This window comes from Geotrypetes seraphini, chromosome 6 (genome assembly GCF_902459505.1).
Source record: "Geotrypetes seraphini chromosome 6, aGeoSer1.1, whole genome shotgun sequence".
NCBI lineage: Eukaryota > Metazoa > Chordata > Amphibia > Gymnophiona > Dermophiidae > Geotrypetes > Geotrypetes seraphini.
This window is the reverse complement of record NC_047089.1, coordinates 15,537,614-15,558,089: the sequence shown is the minus strand read 5'-3', so window position 1 is coordinate 15,558,089 and position 20,476 is coordinate 15,537,614. Positions and strand designations below refer to the sequence as shown.

Genomic DNA, 20,476 nt, shown 5'->3' with positions numbered 1-20,476 from the left:
TCAGAATATTGGCCCTTTACTCCGACCCTCTGCAGTCTACCCGACAACCAGTGCTTGATCCATCTGTGCACATCCCCTCCCACCCCGTGGTTCCACAACTTCCTAAGCAGCCTTTCATGTGGCACCTTGTCGAAAGCCTTTTGAAAATCGAGGTAAATGATGTCTATGGGTTCCCCATTGTCCACCCGACTGCTTATTCCCTCAAAGAAGTACAGAAGGTTCGTTAGGCACGACCTTCCTTACAGAATCCGTGCTGGCTTGTTCTCAGTAGGCCGTTCCTCTCGATGTGCTCGCAAATGCCGTCCTTGATCATAGCTTCCACCATCTTCCCTATAATTGAAGTCAGGCTCACCGGCCTGTAGTTCCCGGGGTCACCCCTCGATCCCTTCTTGAAGATAGGTGTGACATTCGCCAATTTCCAGTCCTCTGGTACCTCACCAGTTTTCAAGGATAGGTTGCAAACATGTTGGATTGTGCCCGCTATTTCTTGTAATATAAAAATATAAAACCATTGATAAAATCATGTAGACATGCATAAAATTAATGCAAACTGATAAAAATGGCAACCCACAGAAAACCACAGAATGGAAAAGTACATCTAAAAAAACACACCTGGTGAAAAAAAAACAGAGGTGCTGCCTTAATTTTTCTATTATGCAGCTGTGGTGTCCTAGTAAACAGGTCTTAACCTTTCTGACAGCCAGTTGGACTAGAACAAGCAGAGTCGAGTCTCTTTCATTTGAAAGGAAGCTCTGGAATGAGAGGGCATAGGATGAAGTTAAGTGGTGACAGGCTCCGGAGTAATCTAAGGAAATATTTTTTTACAGAAAGGTTGGTGGATGCATGGGCCCAACCCGACCATGTGCCTCAGGCCGCGCCCCCAGGTGGGACCTAAGGCTCCAGGGCCTATTCTGATTGGCCCACGCGCCTTAGGCCCCACCAGTAGGCGGAGCTTTAGGATGGATGGGCCAATCCGGCCTCATTCCTTCGTTGGCTGCCTGCCGGACAGGCGGGTTTGGCTCCCGTCTGTCCGGCCAACTACCAAAGGTACGGGGAAGGGGGGTCGCAGGTCGGCTGGGGGGGCGGTCGGAGGTTCTTGGGGGGGGGCGGTCGTTGGGGGGGAGGGGGGTTTGCGTCGAGGGCAGGAGGGCCTGGGATCCCTCCTGCCCGTAATGTAGTGCGGGGTGGGGTTAGGGGGTCGCCGTGGCCAGGAGGATTTGGGCTCCCTCCTGGCCCGATATTGTTGGGGAATCGGCGGTCCTTCGGGGGGAGGGATGTATCGGACGTCGGGGGGGGGCATCAGGCTTTCAGGATGGGGACAGACCTTCAAGGGGGGACAGTGCACGGAAGTCAGGGGGGGTGAACGGAGAGTCGGGACAGCGCACGGAAAGTCAGGGCGGGCGAAAGGAGCGTCGGGCAGCATGCGCGGTATACCCGTGAGCGCGGTATACCAAAGTTTTTGTACATATCAGCGTGATTTCTGCGCGCTATACCCGTGTGCGCGTTTTATACGGGTGCGCGTTATTTGCGTGAAAATACGGTAATCTTTCAGATTTTTCCTGTTCTTTCTGCTTTCTTTTATTTCTTTTTTCAACTAAGCCTTGTTAATAGCTTATCTATCCTTTAACATAACATGGCTAGTAAAAAATCTAAAACCGACACACTTCCAGCAAGTAAACGTCTCAAGTCGGCTCCCCCCTCTCCTGAAAAGCATGGCTCTGCTGCAGACCTCGTGGAGGAGACTGACCCGATCCTCACAGAATTGCAAAACATAAAATCTCTAATGAAATCGCACATGGAGATATCACAGGATATGCGAGGGGAATTAGAGCTGATCCACACACAAATGGCTGCATCTCAACAACATTTTGACTCACTTTCTGATCGAGTCACTGCTGTGGAAAAAGATCTCCCGACTATAAGTGCCCATTCGGCGGCCATTTCTAAATTAACCACTGACCTCGAAGATATGGCGAATCGCAGCCGTAGATCCAATTTACGGATCCTTGGAATGCCGGAAGGGGCCGAGGGCAATGATACCCTTGCATTCCTGACTTCATGGCTCCCGAAGTTCTTAGACATCGATTTCTCCCCGATCCTGGAGCTCGAGCGCGCTCATCGCTCCCCTTCTGCCCTGCAACCCGGAAACAAGCACCCACGCCCGCTGGTGGTTAAAGTACTCCGATTCCAGCATACCCTGCAAATCTTAACTGCCGCGAAGGGTAAGGCGTCCATGCTTCATCAAGGACGAAAAATCATAATTGTGCCCGACCTGGCTCCTGCCACTGCAGCGCGAAGAAAATCCTTTCTCTCTATGCGAAAGGACCTAAAAGACCTCGGCGCGCAATATGGACTCTTTTATCCTGCTAGGTTCAGGGTGACCTACCGTAACAAGACAGACAACTACAGCGATCCGGAGGTTCTTCGTGCGTGGCTCCAACAGACGAAGATGGGGGTAATCGCTACTTGATTGTCCTGCCTGCAGCTTTCTACACTCGTCCCGGCGCCATACTCCCCAAGTGTCTTACTACCATGAGCTAACTGACTCCCTGCAGCGGTCTTATCGTCGAATCGCCGAATTGCCTTCTAACTTTTGGGACATCTTACCTCCTTTTATCCTACCTTCGACCCGCTGCCGCCTTCTGATTGCTTTACCAATGACTCTTTTCATTTGATTTGACTGTATAATTTTTCTACTTTTTTTTTTTTTTTCTGCTACATGCTTTCTGGTTCCCAGCACTGGACTTTCTACCACGTTGTCTGCAGCCTCATGGACTTTTTATTTTGTTTTGCCTTGAATCATTTTTGTATACCTTACTCTTATTGTCCGTATTCAAAAGTCTCCCTTTACTGTTTTCTTCTCATTATTATATGCGACCCTGATTTACTTTATTCTTTCTCTTTCACTCTTTCACCTCCCGCCATTTTGAGTTTTTCACCCTCGGTTCCTTACGATTTTTCCTTCTTCCCCTCTCCCTCCCCTCATTACCGGTTATATTTTCTTTATCCGAAGCTTTAACTTTCTCTTGTTTTAATTTTATTGCCCCTGTTTTATACATACAGTTCTATTTTTATTGTGCCTGTAGTTCATGCCCGGTCAGCTCATTTACTTTCATCGCCGTTTTCACACGTGCTCTCTCTCATCTAGAACTATATTATCACACTCTATGTCATCCTCCTCTCTCATCTTCTGTCTCCTTATAATAACTGAATTACTATTCATTTTTTTTCTGTACTTTATATTTTTTTCATTTCTTCGATTAACATCATGGTAACCTTTCCCTCTGTTGCTGTTCTTTTTATAACTCCTTTTTACTTGGCTCACTTTGTACATTATTGCCTTCTCTGCCCAATCTTTATTACCCATTATATCTTATGATTACCTCCTGATGAATTTTAAACCATTTTTTAACTTGCCTTCACGTTAGATATCTTTTTTACGTATAGTTCTGCTATATTAACTGCTGAATGAATTCATATTTATATATTATTCGGATGTTTTCTTTTATTCCCTCTGCTGATGAACCCCTTATAACTCTTTCTTCTTAATTTCAGTCCATGAATTATTAATAATTTGATTTATACTTCTTATTGGTTAATTTTGTTATACGGTATAACTTGTCATATCCCCCTGAGGAATTTTAACTCATTTTTAGATTGCTCTCATGATAATTAACTTTACTATGTACTGCTCTACTTTATTAACTGATGGATGAATTCACATTTTCTTGCTAGTTTATATATTATCTATGTTTTTTCTCTAGCACCCTATCAGATGAATTCCTTATAACTTTTTTTAAATCTATCTCTACCTATGGAATACTGTTAGTATTGTTTTATAAAACTCCATATTGGTTTATTTTCTCTATTATATATAATCCGTGACACCCCCCTGATGAATTTTACCCATTTTTAGATTAGCCTTTTCGTTAGCTATCTCTCTTACGTACAGCCCTACTTTATTAATTAATAGATGAATTTTTATTTCAGTGCCAAGTTGTATATTACCTATGTTTTTTCTTTTATTCTTCTTGCTGATGAATTCTTAATGTCCTTCTCCTCTTTATTGTGATCTGTGAACCATAGCTGAATTATTTTTATTGTCCAAAGATTTTACTACCCAGTATAATATGCGATATCCCCCTTTGATTAATTTTCAATTATTTTTAGCCTAGCCTTATGATATTTGTCCTTCCTATATATAGCTTTAATTTATCAACTGATAGATGAATTCATGTTTACATACAGATGTATATATTCTTCATATTATTTTAATTATTTCTACCTTATGCTATTTAATTCGATATAATCCCCTCACATTAATTTGTTACTGTCGCTATACTGTTGTCTGGTTTTCTCACTACACGCCTTTGATGATGTCCCAACATTTTTCTATCCCATTTCTCTCTTTGTGCTTCAAGTAAGCCTTGGGTAATTGGTTATATATCCAGGAGCATATCTCTCCCAGATGCCTTATTAACTTTAGATATGCCTCTTGGATAGCCTAAATGTTATCTTCAATCAGCCCTGTGATGTACCCGCTCCGAAATTTTGAAGCTATTAGCATCATCTTTGTTGGAAGAGGGAAAGTTATGGATTGTTCTAGAGCAAACCAAGCAGGCGTGCATTCTTAATGATCATAAAACCAATGTAATCCCTGCTATACTATGAAGGCTTTGTGATATATCAGGAAATATGACTCCACCTCATTCTTTCCAAACATTTTTCCCTGTCTGTACCGGTGGGCTCACAATGTATCTAATGTACCTGGAGCAATGGGGGGGGGGATTAAGTGACTTGCCCAGGGTCACAAGGAGCAGCATGGGATTTGAACCCACAACCTCAGGTTCTTGGGGCTGTAGCTTTAATCACTGCGCCACTCTAGAAATCAAAATGTAGTACAAATGAGCCAAGTAAAGGACAGTCAAGCCATTGTGACATCACTGATTAGGCATTGGTGGAATGAGGCATTATGACATCACAATACCAGCTCTGGTTTTCAAGGCTGAAACCTTTCACACTATTTACTCAATTTCTATACCGTTCTTCCAGGTGAGGTCAGAACAGTTTACATGAATTTATCCAGGCACTCAAGCATTTTTCCCTGTCTGTCCCAGTGGGCTCACAATCTATCTAATGTACCTGGGGCAATGGGGGGGGGGGATTAAGTAACTTGCCCAAGGTCACAAGGAGCAGCGTGGGGTTTGAACCCACAACCTCAGAGTGCTGAGGCTGTAGCTTTAACCACTACGCCACACTCTCCACACTCTGTTGAGATTTTAGATGTTGGTACTTCAGATGTTTGGTTTACACGTTCAAAGTAAAATGGAGCTTCACATAGTTTTGCATCACTCATTAATAAGGCCGTTACGGCTTTAACGCCTGGGCCTACAAGAATGGCTTCACCTGGCTTACAGACAATGCATCATTACCTGTCCTTAAACCCTCGCACCACTTTCTGGATGAGAATGACCTTGTCCGTAATGGCTTTGTCCCTCTCAATTTCAAGCAGCATGTCATGGTGATCCTGAGGAGAGAAAATTTGCAACTGTTACCAGGTAGCTCTCGGCCAATTTCCTGCCAGCTCAGTGTCACTCGGTTAAGCTCTCTCTCTATTTTCATAAAACAAATGATCCGGGAGCTCCTTAGGGTCCCTTCCAGTGCATTATCATTACAATTTTTGTTATTCTTACTGGCTGTTTATTGGTATTTAATATGTTAAAGAAAGCAGTTTTCCTACAACCTCCTTGCACCCATCGCTTCACGTATTGAGTTCAAGATATTGTGCTTGATTTATAAAATGGTGAACGATAAGAGTCTGGTTCTTTTGAGCTCGCTAGCTATTTCATTTTTAAACAGCCACAGCGAGCTCTGCGTTCTGTGAATCAGAGGTGTGGCTTGACATTCCACCCGTGTATTTGGTGAGGTAATCAAGAATTCATCAGTCTATGGCAGGGGTGGGCGAGGGCCGCCATCCATTTGGATTTTCAGGATTTCCCCAATGAATATGCATGAGATCAATTTGCACGCACTGCTTCCAATGCATATTCATTGGGGAACTCCTACGAACCCAACTGGATTGCAGCCCTCGTTGCCCACCCCTGGTCTATGGTGTCAGGGCAGGGTGTGTTAGTATGGAATTTGTTACCCAATGAGATCAAGCAGGCTGCTAGTGGGTTGAAATATAGAAAACGTGTGACGATAAGGTTGTTCAAAAGAGCATATACATAAATTGATTTTTAATTGAGATCAAACAGTGTTTTTTTTCCCGTTTATCGTAGTCATGAAAAAGTAAAGTGAATGTCAGTGGATAGAGAATTTATAGAAAAATTTTACTTTGATATATGTACTTTGTAATAATTGTTTGTTATAATCTTATTGTGCATGTTAGATGTAATGTGTGCAGAATTGAGGGATGCTGCAGGCTATCCATTTTTAAATAAATAACCCCCCCTTTTGCAAAACCATAGTGCAGTTTTTAGCGCCAGCCCTGGTAGTAACAGCTCCGATGCTCATAGGTGCATCAAACCCAGTATCCTGTTTCCAAAAGTGGCCAACCCTCATTCCAAGCACCTAGCTAGATCTCAGATTTTCTGCTGCATGTCCTAGGAATAAACAGTGGATTTCCCCAGGCCATCTCAATAATGGCCTACGCACTTCTCTTTTTAGGAAATGATCCAAACCTTTTTTAAACCCCGCTAAGCTAACTGATTTCACCACACGTTGTGTAAAGAACTATTTTCTCCAAGTTTATTTTAAATCTACTACTTAGTAGCTTCATTGCATGCCCCCTAGTTCTAGTATTTTTGGAGAAAATAAACAAGCAATTCATATCTACCCTTTCCACTCCACTGAGTATTTTAAAGACCTCTATCATATCACCCCTGAGCCATCTCTTCTCCAAGCTGAAGAATCATAGCCACTTTAGCTTTTCCTCACGGGGAAGCCATCCCATCCCTTTTATCATTTTCTTCACCCTCTCTGTACCTTTTCTAATTCCGCTATATCTTTTTTGAGAAACGGCGACCAGAACTGCACACAGTATTCGAGGTGCGGCCGTACCATAGAGCAACGCAAGGGCATTATAACATTTTCATCTGTGCTTTCCATTCCTTTCCTGATAATTGCTTTCTTAGCTGCCGCTGCACATTGAGCTGTTTCAACGTATCCTCAACAACGCCACCTAGATCCTTTTCCTGGGCGGTGACTCCTAATGTGGAACCCTGCCATCACGTAGCTCTAGTTCGGGTTCCTCATTCCCACATGCATCACTTTGCACTTGTTCACATTAAACGTCATCTGCCATTTTGATGCCCGGTCTCCCACTCTCACAATTTTTTCACAATCCTCTTACGATTTAACAACTTTGAGCCATCTGCAAATGCAATTATGTCACTAGTTATTACCATCCGTAGATCAGAAATGATTATGGGCCTGTTTTACAAAGCCGCACTAGCGGCAGCAGCGTGGTAATGGCCCCGAAGCCCATAGAGATTTAAAGGGCTTCGGGGCTTTGCAAAACAAGCCCTATGTCTCAAATACCCCATTATCATATTTAGAACATGGATTTGCAGGCAGGGAAAACATGTCAGACACAGTTCTTTGTTTATTAGTTAGAATTTTAAAACTAGGGAATTTTAAAACTAGGGAATTTTATGAGAGAAAATGGAGCTTTGGTCCTCGACCTGGCAGCTGGGCTTCAACGCTAAGAAATGCAAGATCATGCACCTCGGCAGCAGAAATCCGTGCAGAACTTACACCTTGAATGGTGAGACCTTAGCTAGAACTTCAACAGAACGAGACTTGGGAGTGATCATCAGCGCAGACATGAAAACTGCTGATCATGTGGAGAAGGCTTCATCTAAGGCAAGACAGTTGTTAGGTTGCATCCGCAGGAGTTTCGTCAGCCGGAAGCCTGAAGTCATCATGCCATTATACAGAACCGTGGTGAAGCCTCATTTGGAATACTGTGTGCAATTCTGGAGGCCACACTACCGAAAAGATGTGCTCAGAGTAGAGTCGGTGCAACGGATGGCCACCAGGATAGTCTCGGGGCTCAAGGATCTATCGTACGAGGAAAGGCTGAAAAATTTGCGGCTGTACTCACTCGAGGAACGTAGGGAGAGAGGGGACATGATCGAGACGTTTAAGTATATTACCGGCCGTATCGAGATGGAAGAAGAGATTCTCTTTCTCAAAGGACCCTCAGCCACAAGAGGGCATCCGCTCAAACTCAGGGGCGGGAAGTTTCATGGCGACACCAGGAAATATTTCTTCACCGAGAGAGTGGTTGATCCTTGGAACGAGCTCCCGGTGCAGGTGATCGAGGCAAACAGCGTGCAAGAATTTAAGAGCAAATGGGATGCCCATGTGGAATCCCTTAGAGCAGTGTTTTTCAACCGCTGTTCCGCGGCACACTAGTGTGCCGCGAGATGTTGCCTGGTGTGCCGCAGGGCCGCCGGGCCCGGAGCTTACAGGGGGCCCGAGGCAGGGGCGCCAGTAGCTCGCCAAGGCAAAGTGAGTCGATCACCCAGGACTCACTTTGTCTTGGCGATCTAATCCACAGTTCTTCAACCGCCGGAAATTTTTGCCGGTCCGCGCAGGACCGGCAAGATTGACTCATTTGAACTTCCTGCCGGTCCGCGCAGGACCGGCAAGATCAGTATCGGAAGCGTGCGCTGGGCCGGAGAGATCTTGGGGAGCCTCCGACAGTGGCTTTCTCCCCTCTCTGCAGCTCTCCTTTACTTCCCAGCGCAGCGATTCACGAAGGCAGCCTCGGGGCTTTTGCTGAGTCGCGGCTGCCTCTGATGATGCAACTTCCTCTTTCCTCAGAGGCGGCGCGACACAACAAAGGACCCGAGGCTGCCTTCGTCAATCGCTGCGCTGGGAAGTAAAGGAGAGCTGCAGAGAGGGGAGAAAGCCACTGTCAGTCTGGGAAGCTGCTGGGCAGGGGAAAAAAGGGACAGCTGCTACTGGAAAGGGAGAAGGAGAGATGCTTCTGGGAGGGGAGGAGGGAAAGGAATCTGGGAAGCTGCTGGGCCAGGAAAAAAAAAGGGACAGCTGCTACTGGAGAGGGAGAAGGAGAAGGAGAGATGCATCTGGGAGGGGAGGATGGAAAGGAATCTGGGAAGCTGCTGGGCCAGGAAAAAAAAGGACAGCTGCTACTGGAGAGGGAGAAGAAGGAGAGATGCTTCTGGGAGGGGAGGAGGGAAAGGAATCTGGGAAGCTGCTGGGCAAGGAAAAAAAGGGACAGCTGCTACTGGAGAGGGAGAAGGAGAAGGAGAGATGCATCTGGGAGGGGAGGAGGGAAAGGAATCTGGGAAGCTGCTGGGCCAGGAAAAAAAAGGACAGCTGCTACTGGAGAGGGAGAAGAAGGAGAGATGCTTCTGGGAGGGGAGGAGGGAAAGGAATCTGGGAAGCTGCTGGGCAAGGAAAAAAAGGGACAGCTGCTACTGGATAAGGAGAAGAAGGAGAGATGCTTCTGGGAGGGGAGGAGGGAAAGTAATCTGGGAAGCTGCTGGGCTAGGAAAAAAAGGGACAGCTGCTACTGGATAAGGAGAAGAAGGAGAGATGCTTCTGGGAGGGGAGGAGGGAAAGGAATCTGGGAAGCTGCTGGGCAAGATAAAAAAAGGGACAGCTGCTACTGGAGAGGGAGAAGAAGGAGAGATGCTTCTGGGAGGGGAGGAGGGTAAGGAATCTGGGAAGCTGCTGGGCAAGGAAAAAAAAGGGACAGCTGCTACTGGAGAGGGAGACGGAGAGATGCTGCTGGGAGGGGAGGAAGGGAAGAGAGTTACTGCTGGACAGGAGGCTGGGAGAAAGAAAGAAAGGGGGCAGGCAGGGAAACAGAAGGAAAGAAGAGAAACAGAAAAAAAGAAAGAAAGGTCAGGGAGAGAGGAAGAAAAAGTTGGGGGAGGGAATGAGGTGTGGAGGAGAGAAAGCATACAGGCTGATAGAAGGGAAGAAAGATTGGATGCACAGTCAGAAGAAGAAAGTGCAACCAGAAATCACCAGACAAGGTAGGAAAAATGATTTTATTTTAAATTTAGCAAAGTGGAGGCAGTATTACCATAGTTTTCAAAGGAATTTGCCCAAATAACTTAATAGTTAACTGGGTAAATTCCCAGAGATGAAAACTTCCCTTCACTTACTATGCACAGTTCTGAATTTATATCTGCTGTCTATATTTTACAATATGGTCCCCTTTTACTAAACCGCAATAGTGGTTTTTAGCGCAGGGAGCCTATGAGCGTCAAGAGCAGTGCTGGGCATTCAGCGCAGCTCCCTGCGCTAAAAACTGCTATTGTGGTTTAATAAAAAGGATGGAGGGTATATTTGTCTATTTTTGTATGCTATAAAAACCAAATACAGAGAGAGACTGAGAGCTGTTGACGAAGAGCTACGTGTGTGTCTTTCTTCCATTCCAGCCAGAATATCAGCTTTGTGTTCAGCCAAACAGGCCCAGGTTTCGCACTGAATAAAGTATTTTATAATTTTTATTTCATAATAAAGTAATTATAAAATACTTTCTTTGTGTTTATTTGATTCCTATTCAAGAGAATTACTTTATATATAGTCAATATAGGCAGAGAGTTAAATTTTTTAACATTTTCTAATGGTGGTGTGCCTCGTGATTTTTTTCATGAAACAAGTGTGCCTTTGCCCAAAAAAGGTTGAAAAACACTGCCTTAGAGGGTTAAGCCAAGGGAACCTGTCACCAGGAGTGGGATCCCTAGGATAGTAGACTTGGGGGTGGGTCAGTAGAGTGGGCAGACCTGATGGGCTATGGCCCTTATCTGCCATCATCTTCTATGTTTCTATGACCTGGCGGTATTTAATGCTTCTGTGTCAAGGAGACACTGAGAAACTGGGTTATGTTATAGTGAGGGCATGGCACATCCACATGCTTTCTCGGTTTCTGATACATTTGCAGTATACTTTTTTTGGATAGCTCATCAGGACACTTAATTTTATTCCCTCTACACAAACAGAACCACCCCCAAGCTTTCCTGTTTAGGAAGACTCAGATTTTAAGCAGATTAGCTCTGCCAGTTTCCTGCCAAAACAGCTGTGCGAATCTGATTTAAAAAAAAAAAAGATTCATTGGAGAGGAAAGTGGAATGGAACACCACATAAAACGCCTTTGAAATGCTAGAGTCTGTGCTTCGAAAGCAGGATCGATCCACTGTGCCTGCCGTACGGAAAGCTTAGAGATCGCTCTTTATTCTTTGCCTATGCTACTTTATGAGAAAGAGTATCTGGGAATCAACTTTTATTTAGCCAAAATGATGTGGGGGTCATATAGGGGTCCTTTTACTAAGGCGGCTAGCCATTTCAGCGCACGCAAAATGCTAACGTGTCCGTAGACTATAATGGACATAGAAACATAGAAATTGACAGCAGATAAGGGCCACAGCCCATCCAGTCTGCCCACCCTAATGACCCTCCCCTGCCTTTACCCTGCGAATAGATCCCGCGTGTCGATCCCATTTGGCCTTAAAATCAGGCACGCTGCTGGCCTCAATCACCTGAAGTGGAAGACCATTCCAGCGATCAACCACCCTTTCGGTGAAAAAGAATTTCCTGGTGTCACCGCGCAGTTTCCCGCCTCTGATTTTCCACGGACGCCCCCTTGTTGCCGTGGGACCCTTGAAAAAAAGATATCCTCCTCTGCATTGATGCGGCCCGTGAGATACTTGAACGTCTCGATCATGTCCCCCCTCTCTCTGCGCTCCTCGAGCGAGTATAGCTGTAATTTATCTAACCGTTCTTCGTACAGGAGATCCTTCAGTCCCAAGACCATCCGGGTGGCCATTCTCTGGACCGATTCCAGTCTCAGCACATCCTTACGGTAATGCGGCCTCCAGAATTGGACGTGTTAGGGTTTAGCATGTCTTAGTAAAAGGATCCTATAGTTGGCAATGTTGTGCTAAAAACTGGGCCTAGTCAGGGCAGGATTAATTTGTCGAGGGCCCCTAGGCACCCAAGTAGACTGCCCCGTCCCACCCCACCATGCGCCCAGGCGGAAACAGGAAGCTGCGTCAGAGGGAAGCTTTGGGCAAGGAGCACCGCTTGCACAATTACAGTTCCCGTTGCCTTTCTTACCCGCGTTGCTTGCTCGTCTTACTTTCCGTCGATGGGGGGGGGGGGAGGGCCGCGTTGCCAATCGGGAGGGGGGCCAGCATTGCCGATCGATGCTGGAGGGGCCCATTGCCGTTTGGAGAAAACAATGTTGATGCCCTTCTCCATCGGGCCCCCCCTGACTATTTCGGACCCTAGGCATGCGCCTACTTGGCCTATTGGTTAATCCTGCCTTGGGCATAGTACTGAGAACGGATGGCCATGGCTTCGGTCTCAAAATTACCGCTCACAGTATGACCTTGTGCTAAGTTAGACTGTAGAAGGGGACATTTTGACTAGAAGAATTAAGGGGCCCTTTTATTAAAGGGCAATAAGGCATTAAGGTGTGGTACGTGGTGTTTTGCCTGTTTGCTCGGCTCAGGGGAGAAATGAGGTCTATAAAATACTGAGTGGAGTGGAAAGGATAGATGTGAATCACTTGTTTACCCTTTCCAAAAATACTAGGACTAGGGGGCATGCGATGGGAAATATTTCTTCATACATGTAATTAAACCCTGAAATTTGCTGCCGGAGAATGTGGTGAAATCAGTTAGCTTAGCAGAGTTTTAAAAAGGTTTGAATAATTTCCTAAAAGAGAAGTCCAAAGGCCATTATTGAGATGGCTTGGGGAAATCTACTGCTTATTCCTAGGATAAGCAGCATAAAATCTGTTTTGACTCCTTGAGATCTAGCTAGGTACTTGGGACCTGGGTTGGCCACTATTGGAATAGGATACTGGGATAGATGGACCTTCAGTCTGTACAAGTATAGAACAATCGAGCCATTGTGACATCACTGATGAGGTTGGCTCTTAGGCATTGGTGGAATGAGGCATTATGACATCACAATCTCAGCTCTGGAATGTTGCTACTCTTTGGGTTTCTGTAGGACTTGAGACCTGGGTTGGCCACTATTGGAATAGGATACTGGGATAGATGGACCTTCAGTCTGTACAAGTATAGAACAATCAAGCCATTGTGACATCACTGATGAGGTTGGCTCTTAGGCATTGGTGGAATGAGGCATTATGACATCACAATCTCAGCTCTGGAATGTTGCTACTCTTTGGGTTTCTGTAGGACTTGAGACCTGGGTTGGCCACTATTGGAATAGGATACTGGGATAGATGGACCTTCAGTCTGTACAAGTATAGAACAATCGAGCCATTGTGACATCACTGATGAGGTTGGCTCTTAGGCATTGGTGGAATGAGGCATTATGACATCACAATCTCAGCTCTGGAATGTTGCTACTCTTTGGGTTTCTGTAGGACTTGAGACCTGGGTTGGCCACTATTGGAATAGGATACTGGGATAGATGGACCTTCAGTCTGTACAAGTATAGAACAATCGAGCCATTGTGACATCACTGATGAGGTTGGCTCTTAGGCATTGGTGGAATGAGGCATTATGACATCACAATCTCAGCTCTGGAATGTTGCTACTCTTTGGGTTTCTGTAGGACTTGAGACCTGGGTTGGCCACTATTGGAATAGGATACTGGGATAGATGGACCTTCAGTCTGTACAAGTATAGAACAATCGAGCCATTGTGACATCACTGCTGAGGTTGGCTCTTAGGCATTGGTGGAATGAGGCATTATGACATCACAATCTCAGCTCTGGAATGTTGCTACTCTTTGGGTTTCTGTAGGACTTGAGACCTGGGTTGGCCACTATTGGAATAGGATACTGGGATAGATGGACCTTCAGTCTGTACAAGTATAGAACAATCGAGCCATTGTGACATCACTGATGAGGTTGGCTCTTAGGCATTGGTGGAATGAGGCATTATGACATCACAATCTCAGCTCTGGAATGTTGCTACTCTTTGGGTTTCTGTAGGACTTGAGACCTGGGTTGGCCACTATTGGAATAGGATACTGGGATAGATGGACCTTCAGTCTGTACAAGTATAGAACAATCGAGCCATTGTGACATCACTGCTGAGGTTGGCTCTTAGGCATTGGTGGAATGAGGCATTATGACATCACAATCTCAGCTCTGGAATGTTGCTACTCTTTGGGTTTCTGCCAGGTACTTGGGACCTGGGTTGGTCACTGTTAGAAACAGGATTCTGGGCTTGATGGACCTGCGGTCTGTCCTAGTATGGCAATTCTTATGTTCTAACTAACCTGTGTGTTACTGATTTTTTACAAAAATATTTGAGGAGGGGGTTTGCCATAGTCATAGAATGGGCCTTCCCAAATTTTCCAGCTAGCGCAATATGATTAGTGTGTGTTATCTGGATAACACAGAGTTAAAGTGGAAGCATCCATGCCTCCTGAATGGGAGCTTCAAGTTTTATTAAAATTTTAATGTATCGCAATATCGTGAATTCAAAGCGATTTACAATTAAAAACAGGGTCTTAGTTATTAACTACAATAGGCAGTAACTGGCAAATTCTATAGACTCCACCTACAGTTTGCGCCTACATCAGCGCGTCCAACTTAATTGATAAATAGTCTTTAATCGGTGCCGATAATTGGCACTTAACTCCTCTTACTTGGGTTTAATTGGACATAATTGAAAGTTAGATGCCTAGCTCAAAAAAACATGATTCTATAAAAAGTAGGCACCTAGTCCAAAAGTGGGCGTGGTTGGGGGGGGGCAGATAATGGGTGTGTTTTTGAGTTAGCTACCTCTCTTTGAATTAGATGCCTAACTCAGGCGCAGGTATTTAGGCAAAGAAAACCCTGGCATAAATCAGGTGCAACAAAAGTTAGGATGTCTAGGAACAACTAAGCCTGCTTAGGCAGCGCTAAGCTTGATTCTATATACAAGGCAGTGGCTGCTGCCAGAAGGATTCTGGGCTGTATAAAGAGAGGCGTAGCCAGTAGAAGGAAGAAGGTGTTGATGCCCCTGTACAGGTCATTGGTGAGGCCCCCACTTGGAGTACTGTGTTCAGTTTTGGAGACCGTATCTGGCGAAGGATGTAATAAGACTTGGGGCGGTCCAGAGGAGGGCGATGAAAATGATAGGAGGCTTGTGCCAGAAGACGTATGAGGAGAGACTGGAAGCCCTGAATATGTAGACCCTAGAGGAAAGGAGAGACAGGGGAGATATGATTCAGACGTTCAAATACTTGAAGGGTATTAACGTAGAACAAAATCTTTTCCAGAGAAAGGAAAATGGTAAAACCAGAGGACATAATTTGAGGTTGAGGAGTGGTAGATTCAGGGGCAATGTTAGGAAATTCTACTTTACGGAGAGGGTGGTGGATGCCTGGAATGCGCTCCTGAGAGAGGTGGTGGAGAGAAAAACGGTGACTGAGTTGAAAGAACACAGAGGATCTAGAATCAGAAAATAATATTAAATATTGAACTAAGGCCAGTACTGGGCAGACTTGCACGGTCTGTGTCTGTATATGGCCGTTTGGTGGAGGATGGGCTGGGGAGGGCTTCAGTGGCTGGGAGGGTGTAGATGGGCTGGAGTAGGTTTTAACGGAGATTTCGGCAGTAGGAACCCAAGCACAGTACCGGGTAGAGCTTTGGATTCTTGCCCAGAAATAGCTAAGAAGAAAAAATAAAAATATTTAAATTGAATCAGGTTGGGCAGAGTGGATGGACCATTCGGGTCTTTATCTGCCATCATCTACTATGTTACTATGTTACTATGTATATGGTGTGCCTAACTCTTATAGAATCACACTTAGCGATTTATTGAATTTTTTTTTTTTTTCTAGTGGGTAACTGAGAATGTCTCTGGATGTTACAACAGCATCTTAGTCATCACTGAAGAACATTCTGGGCTCCTTTTACTATGGTGTGCTAGTGTTTTTAGCGCACGCACGAAATTACTGCGCGCTAAACCATGCAGTACGCATCTAGAATAATACCAGCTCAATGGTGGCATTAAGGTCTAGCGCGCTTGGTAATTTAGTGCATGCTATTCCGTGCGTTAAGGCCCTAATGCACCTTTGTAAGAGGAGCCCTCTATGTTTTTTGTTTTTTTCTTCTGATTAATTATGTGAAAATTATTTTGCGCTGTTTGATATTTGCACTATTGACTATTATATTGCTGTAAATTTCATAAGTTGGATGGATTATGAAAAAGCTGGTGAAGGTCATAATTTATTGGTGGTTATTATATTTCTAGATTCCCACTGTTAAATGTTCCTTCTCAGCTGTACATTTATAACATTTTTCTCAAGTTATATATTCAGCACCACTGTGCCTGTGGAAAGCATTTAAAACTGTGGTTGGCTTTTAAAATAAATGCCGACGATAGCATTTGAATATAGAAACATAGAAGATGAAGGCAGATAAGGGCCATAGCCCATCAGGTCTGCCCACTCTACTGACCCATCCCCAAGTCTACTGTCCTAGGGATCCCACTCCTGGTGACAGGTTCCCTTGGCTTAACCCTCTAAGGGATCCCACATGGGCATCCCATTTGCTCTTAAATTCTTGCACGCTGTTTGCCTCGATCACCTGCACCGGAAGCTCGTTCCAAGGATCAACCACTCTCTCGGTGAAGAAATATTTCCTGGTGTCGCCATGAAATTTCCCGCCCCTGAGTTTGAGCGGATGCCCTCTTGTGGCTGAGGGTCCTTTGAGAAAGAGAATCTCTTCTTCCATCTCGATACGGCTGGTAATATACTTAAACGTCTCGATCATGTCTCCTCTCTCCCTACGTTCCTCGAGTGAGTACAGCCGCAAATTTTTCAGCCTTTCCTCGTACGATAGGTCCTTGAGCCCCGAGACCATCCTGGTGGCCATCCGTTGCACCGACTCTACTCTCAGCACATCTTTTCGGTAGTATGGCCTCCAGAATTGCACACGGTATTCCAAATGAGGCCTCACCATGGTTCTGTATAATGGCATTATGACTTCAGGCTTCCGGCTGACGAAACCTAACAACTGTCTTGCCTTAGATGACCCTGTTAGTTTTTAAAATAAAAATAAGGCTACCCTAGAAAGCAGGAAAATGGTCTTAATGTACTCTGAAACTTGAAATTTTCAAAAGATGTCTTGTACTAAAGAGAATTAATCAGATTTCAATTAAATGAATTTATGAGTAAAACCCAACGAGAGCTGAGGATTCATTTTGATTGAGAGGGCAACCTCTTTACATGCTTGTGTTTTCAACTCCTTGTACCTTACATACAAAAGCCTGTACTTCTCTCTTTGAAATCTGAACATAAGAGTTGCCATCCTGGGACAAACCAAAGGTCCATCAAACCCAGCATCTTCCTATTTCCAACAGTGGCCAACCCAGATCACAAGTACATTACATTAGTGATTTCTATTCCGCCTGTACCTTGCAGTTCTAAGCGGATTACAGTATAAGTATTGGCTTCCAGTATCTCATAGAATAACTTATAAATTATGCTTTCTTACTTTCAAATCCTTACTCTATAAAACTCCTGCACTTATTTTCAAATTATTAATTCCTTACTCCTCGAATAGAATATTACGGTCAAACGAACAACATCTATTGACTATTCCTTCTCTCAAGATCATCAATACTAGACGACAATTTATTTTTTCCGTTATGGCCCCACAAGTCTGGAACTCTCTTCCTATCTATTTGAGAGAATACAACCTCGATAAATTCAAGACTAATTTAAAAACATTTCTTTTTAAAGATGCTTTTGATTGATAGTTTCTCATCTTGGATTTAGTTATTGAGTTGATTTTGATTATGGAATTTTACATCCCCTACCTTGTGTTTTTTCCGTGACTATTCTATTTTTAATATTTTGTAGTTCAATTCCCTTTTTCCCCTTTTTCTTGTCTGTAAAGTTTGTTAATAGTCCTGTTTGATTTTAAATTTATGTTAAGTATTGTTTTACTCCTTAAAACTGTAATTTTAATATTTATTATTTATGTTCATCGCTTTGAAGTATGATTAAGCGATTAATCAAAAACACTAATAAACTTGAAACTTGAAGATAGCTGGAAATTGCCAGGAAGTTACAATTTAGGGGATGCTTACACAGTAGATGCAGGGGAATTACAATTTAGGGGACGCTTACATAGTAGATGTAGGGGTGATTACAGTTTAGGGGAGGTTAAATAGAGGAAGCAGAGGGGAGAAGTTGAGGAAGGGAGGAGAATTGAGGAATACTAGTAGGGAAGAAGAAGTTTAGGGTTGGTTACTTGTTAGGTTCGGTGGGGAGGTCTGCTGGTAGTTTGCATGGAGGGGGGAGGATGCGAGGGGGGGGATAGAAGGCTGTGTAGTTTTTTTGAATAGCAGGGTTTTGATTTCTTTTCGGAATGATTTAAAGTCACTTGTAGTTGACAACAGGTTGGAGATACAGGGGTCCAGTTTCGCTGCCTGCGTCGCTAGGAGGCCGTCGTACATCTTCTTTCACTGAGTTCCCTTGAGCGGGGGGAAGGAGAATAGGATCTGGGTTCTTCTTATTCTGGATGTGCGGTTAAAATTTAGACGGTTGTTGAGGTAGGTGGGTGCAAGATCCCAAGGATACAAAGCCAATGGATTTGAGGTATCTCTATGAAAGGCAATTTGAAATTTTTCCTCTTAAGATACAGGCAATGCTTAAATTAATCTCCAACTAGACTTTCCCTCTTTTTCTTACGCCAAGCAAGTCCCGTAATGAGCATGTGGTTGTCTGGGACGTGCCTGTATGCATGGAAGAGAGAGAGAGGTGTTAAATTGATTTCATGTTACGCATGGGATGCTTGGCTCCTTACCTTCAGAAAAATCTTGGTTTTTCCAATTTGCCAGTCATCATCTCGACCCAGGACAGCTTCAGCTATCCGCTGGCAGGTTCCCCTCAGGTCTTCCTAAAAAAAGAGAGAAAGGAAGGCATGATTTAAAACTGGCAACACATCCAACCAGAGAGGAAGAAATCTTGAAAGCTTTGACTCCCCCCCCCAAAAAAAATGCTAACATTGTATCATGTTCTTTCTGATAGGTTGATGACCAGATGTACTAAGCACTTTCCCCTTTGCCACCAAAATGTTAATTTTCCATAGCAATTTAGGGGGAAATTTATCAATGTGAGTGACTGTTAAGACATGTTATTTTATAAACATTTGTCTTAATCGTAGCTCATGTTGAAACTATGCCCCTTACCTGGGTACCAATTTCCTGGAGGAAAAGTCCATAATCTGTCATTGAGAAAGACATGGGGGAAGCCACTGCTTGCCCTGGATCGGTAGCATGGAATGTCGCTACTCTTTGGGTTTTGGTCAGGATCTGGATTGGCCACCATGAGGATGGGCTACTGGGCTTGATGGACCATTGGTATGACCCAGTAAGGCTGTTCTTATGCTCGCATGTGTCCCAAGTATAGGACAATTAAGCCATTGTAACATCACCTCTGAGGTTGGCTCTGAGGCACTCTGGAATGAGGCATTATGACATCACAATCTCTGCTCTGGAATGTTGCTCTCATTGGGGTTCCGGAATCTTGCTACTCTTTGGGTTTTGGCCAAGTACTAGTGACCTGGATTGGCCACCGTGAGAACGAGCTACTGGGCTTGATGGACCATTGCTCTGACCCGATAAGGCTATTCTTATGTTTTTATGTAATTTCCCCAGGTAAACATCTGTCTGAAAAGCAGCCATCTTTAATGCAGCTAATGGTTTGCACAAGCTTTGTGCTTTTAGCTGCATTAAGAGGTGGAGTTTGTGAGATATGTTTTGGTCAATGGAAGGAAATAATGTGTAGATTACATTTTCAAAGCTATATACATTATTTTCCATATACAGCAGGTGAAAATATCCTTGAGTATTTTGTATCTGCAGCAGTTTTGAAAGGAAAGGTCCTTCAGGATATACTGTACGGTCCCTAAAAGCTAATACTGTTAATGCAAACTCCATACACACGTAAATGCCACATTCTATAAAGGAACTTTAGAACTCAATTGAAAACTCATCTTTTTATCTCAATGGAAAAAACAACAACATGGTTTTTCTTATTACTAGAGCATTTTGGACCCCAGTTCGTTTGCATAGAGTAGATAGCTCCAAGTCTAATAGATGTTGGCACTGTCATCTGGAAGTTGGGACGTTGGATCATTTGCTATACTATTGTCCCTTGATACTAAAATTCTGGAGATCGATTTGGGATCAAGTTAATAATTTTTTAGAAAATCCAGTGACATTCTCATATGATACCATTTTATTTGGAACATCTATGAGGGCAAAAAGTCAAATTTCAGCAAAAAAAATAACAAACTTTTGTTTATAATGACAGGGGTTGCCATGCAGCTTATCTTAAAGAATTGGAAAAATTGGGATAGATTAAATTATTCATTCTGGTGGGAATCTTTAAAAATGGAAAAGTTTATGGCCATTCAGAAGGAATATTATAAAACATTTATGGAAGTTTGGGAACCATTAATTAAATATTGTAAAGAATGATTTATTTGTATAATTTGGGGGAA

General features: G+C 43.9%; 1 protein-coding gene across 4 annotated transcripts in view; it reads right to left on the bottom strand.

The window, feature by feature from the left end:
* The window catches only part of MYO7A (myosin VIIA), a 274,560-nt gene that overhangs the window by 127,620 nt on the left and 126,464 nt on the right, over window positions 1-20,476 (bottom strand). For all 4 annotated transcript variants that reach the window (XM_033948255.1, XM_033948254.1, XM_033948252.1 and 1 more), the window contains 2 exons: window positions 18,776-18,868; window positions 5,433-5,527 (listed from right to left, as the gene is read on the bottom strand). In XM_033948255.1, coding sequence (XP_033804146.1) covers window positions 5,433-5,527; window positions 18,776-18,868 — 188 coding nt within the window. The remainder of the gene's footprint in view (window positions 1-5,432; window positions 5,528-18,775; window positions 18,869-20,476) is intronic.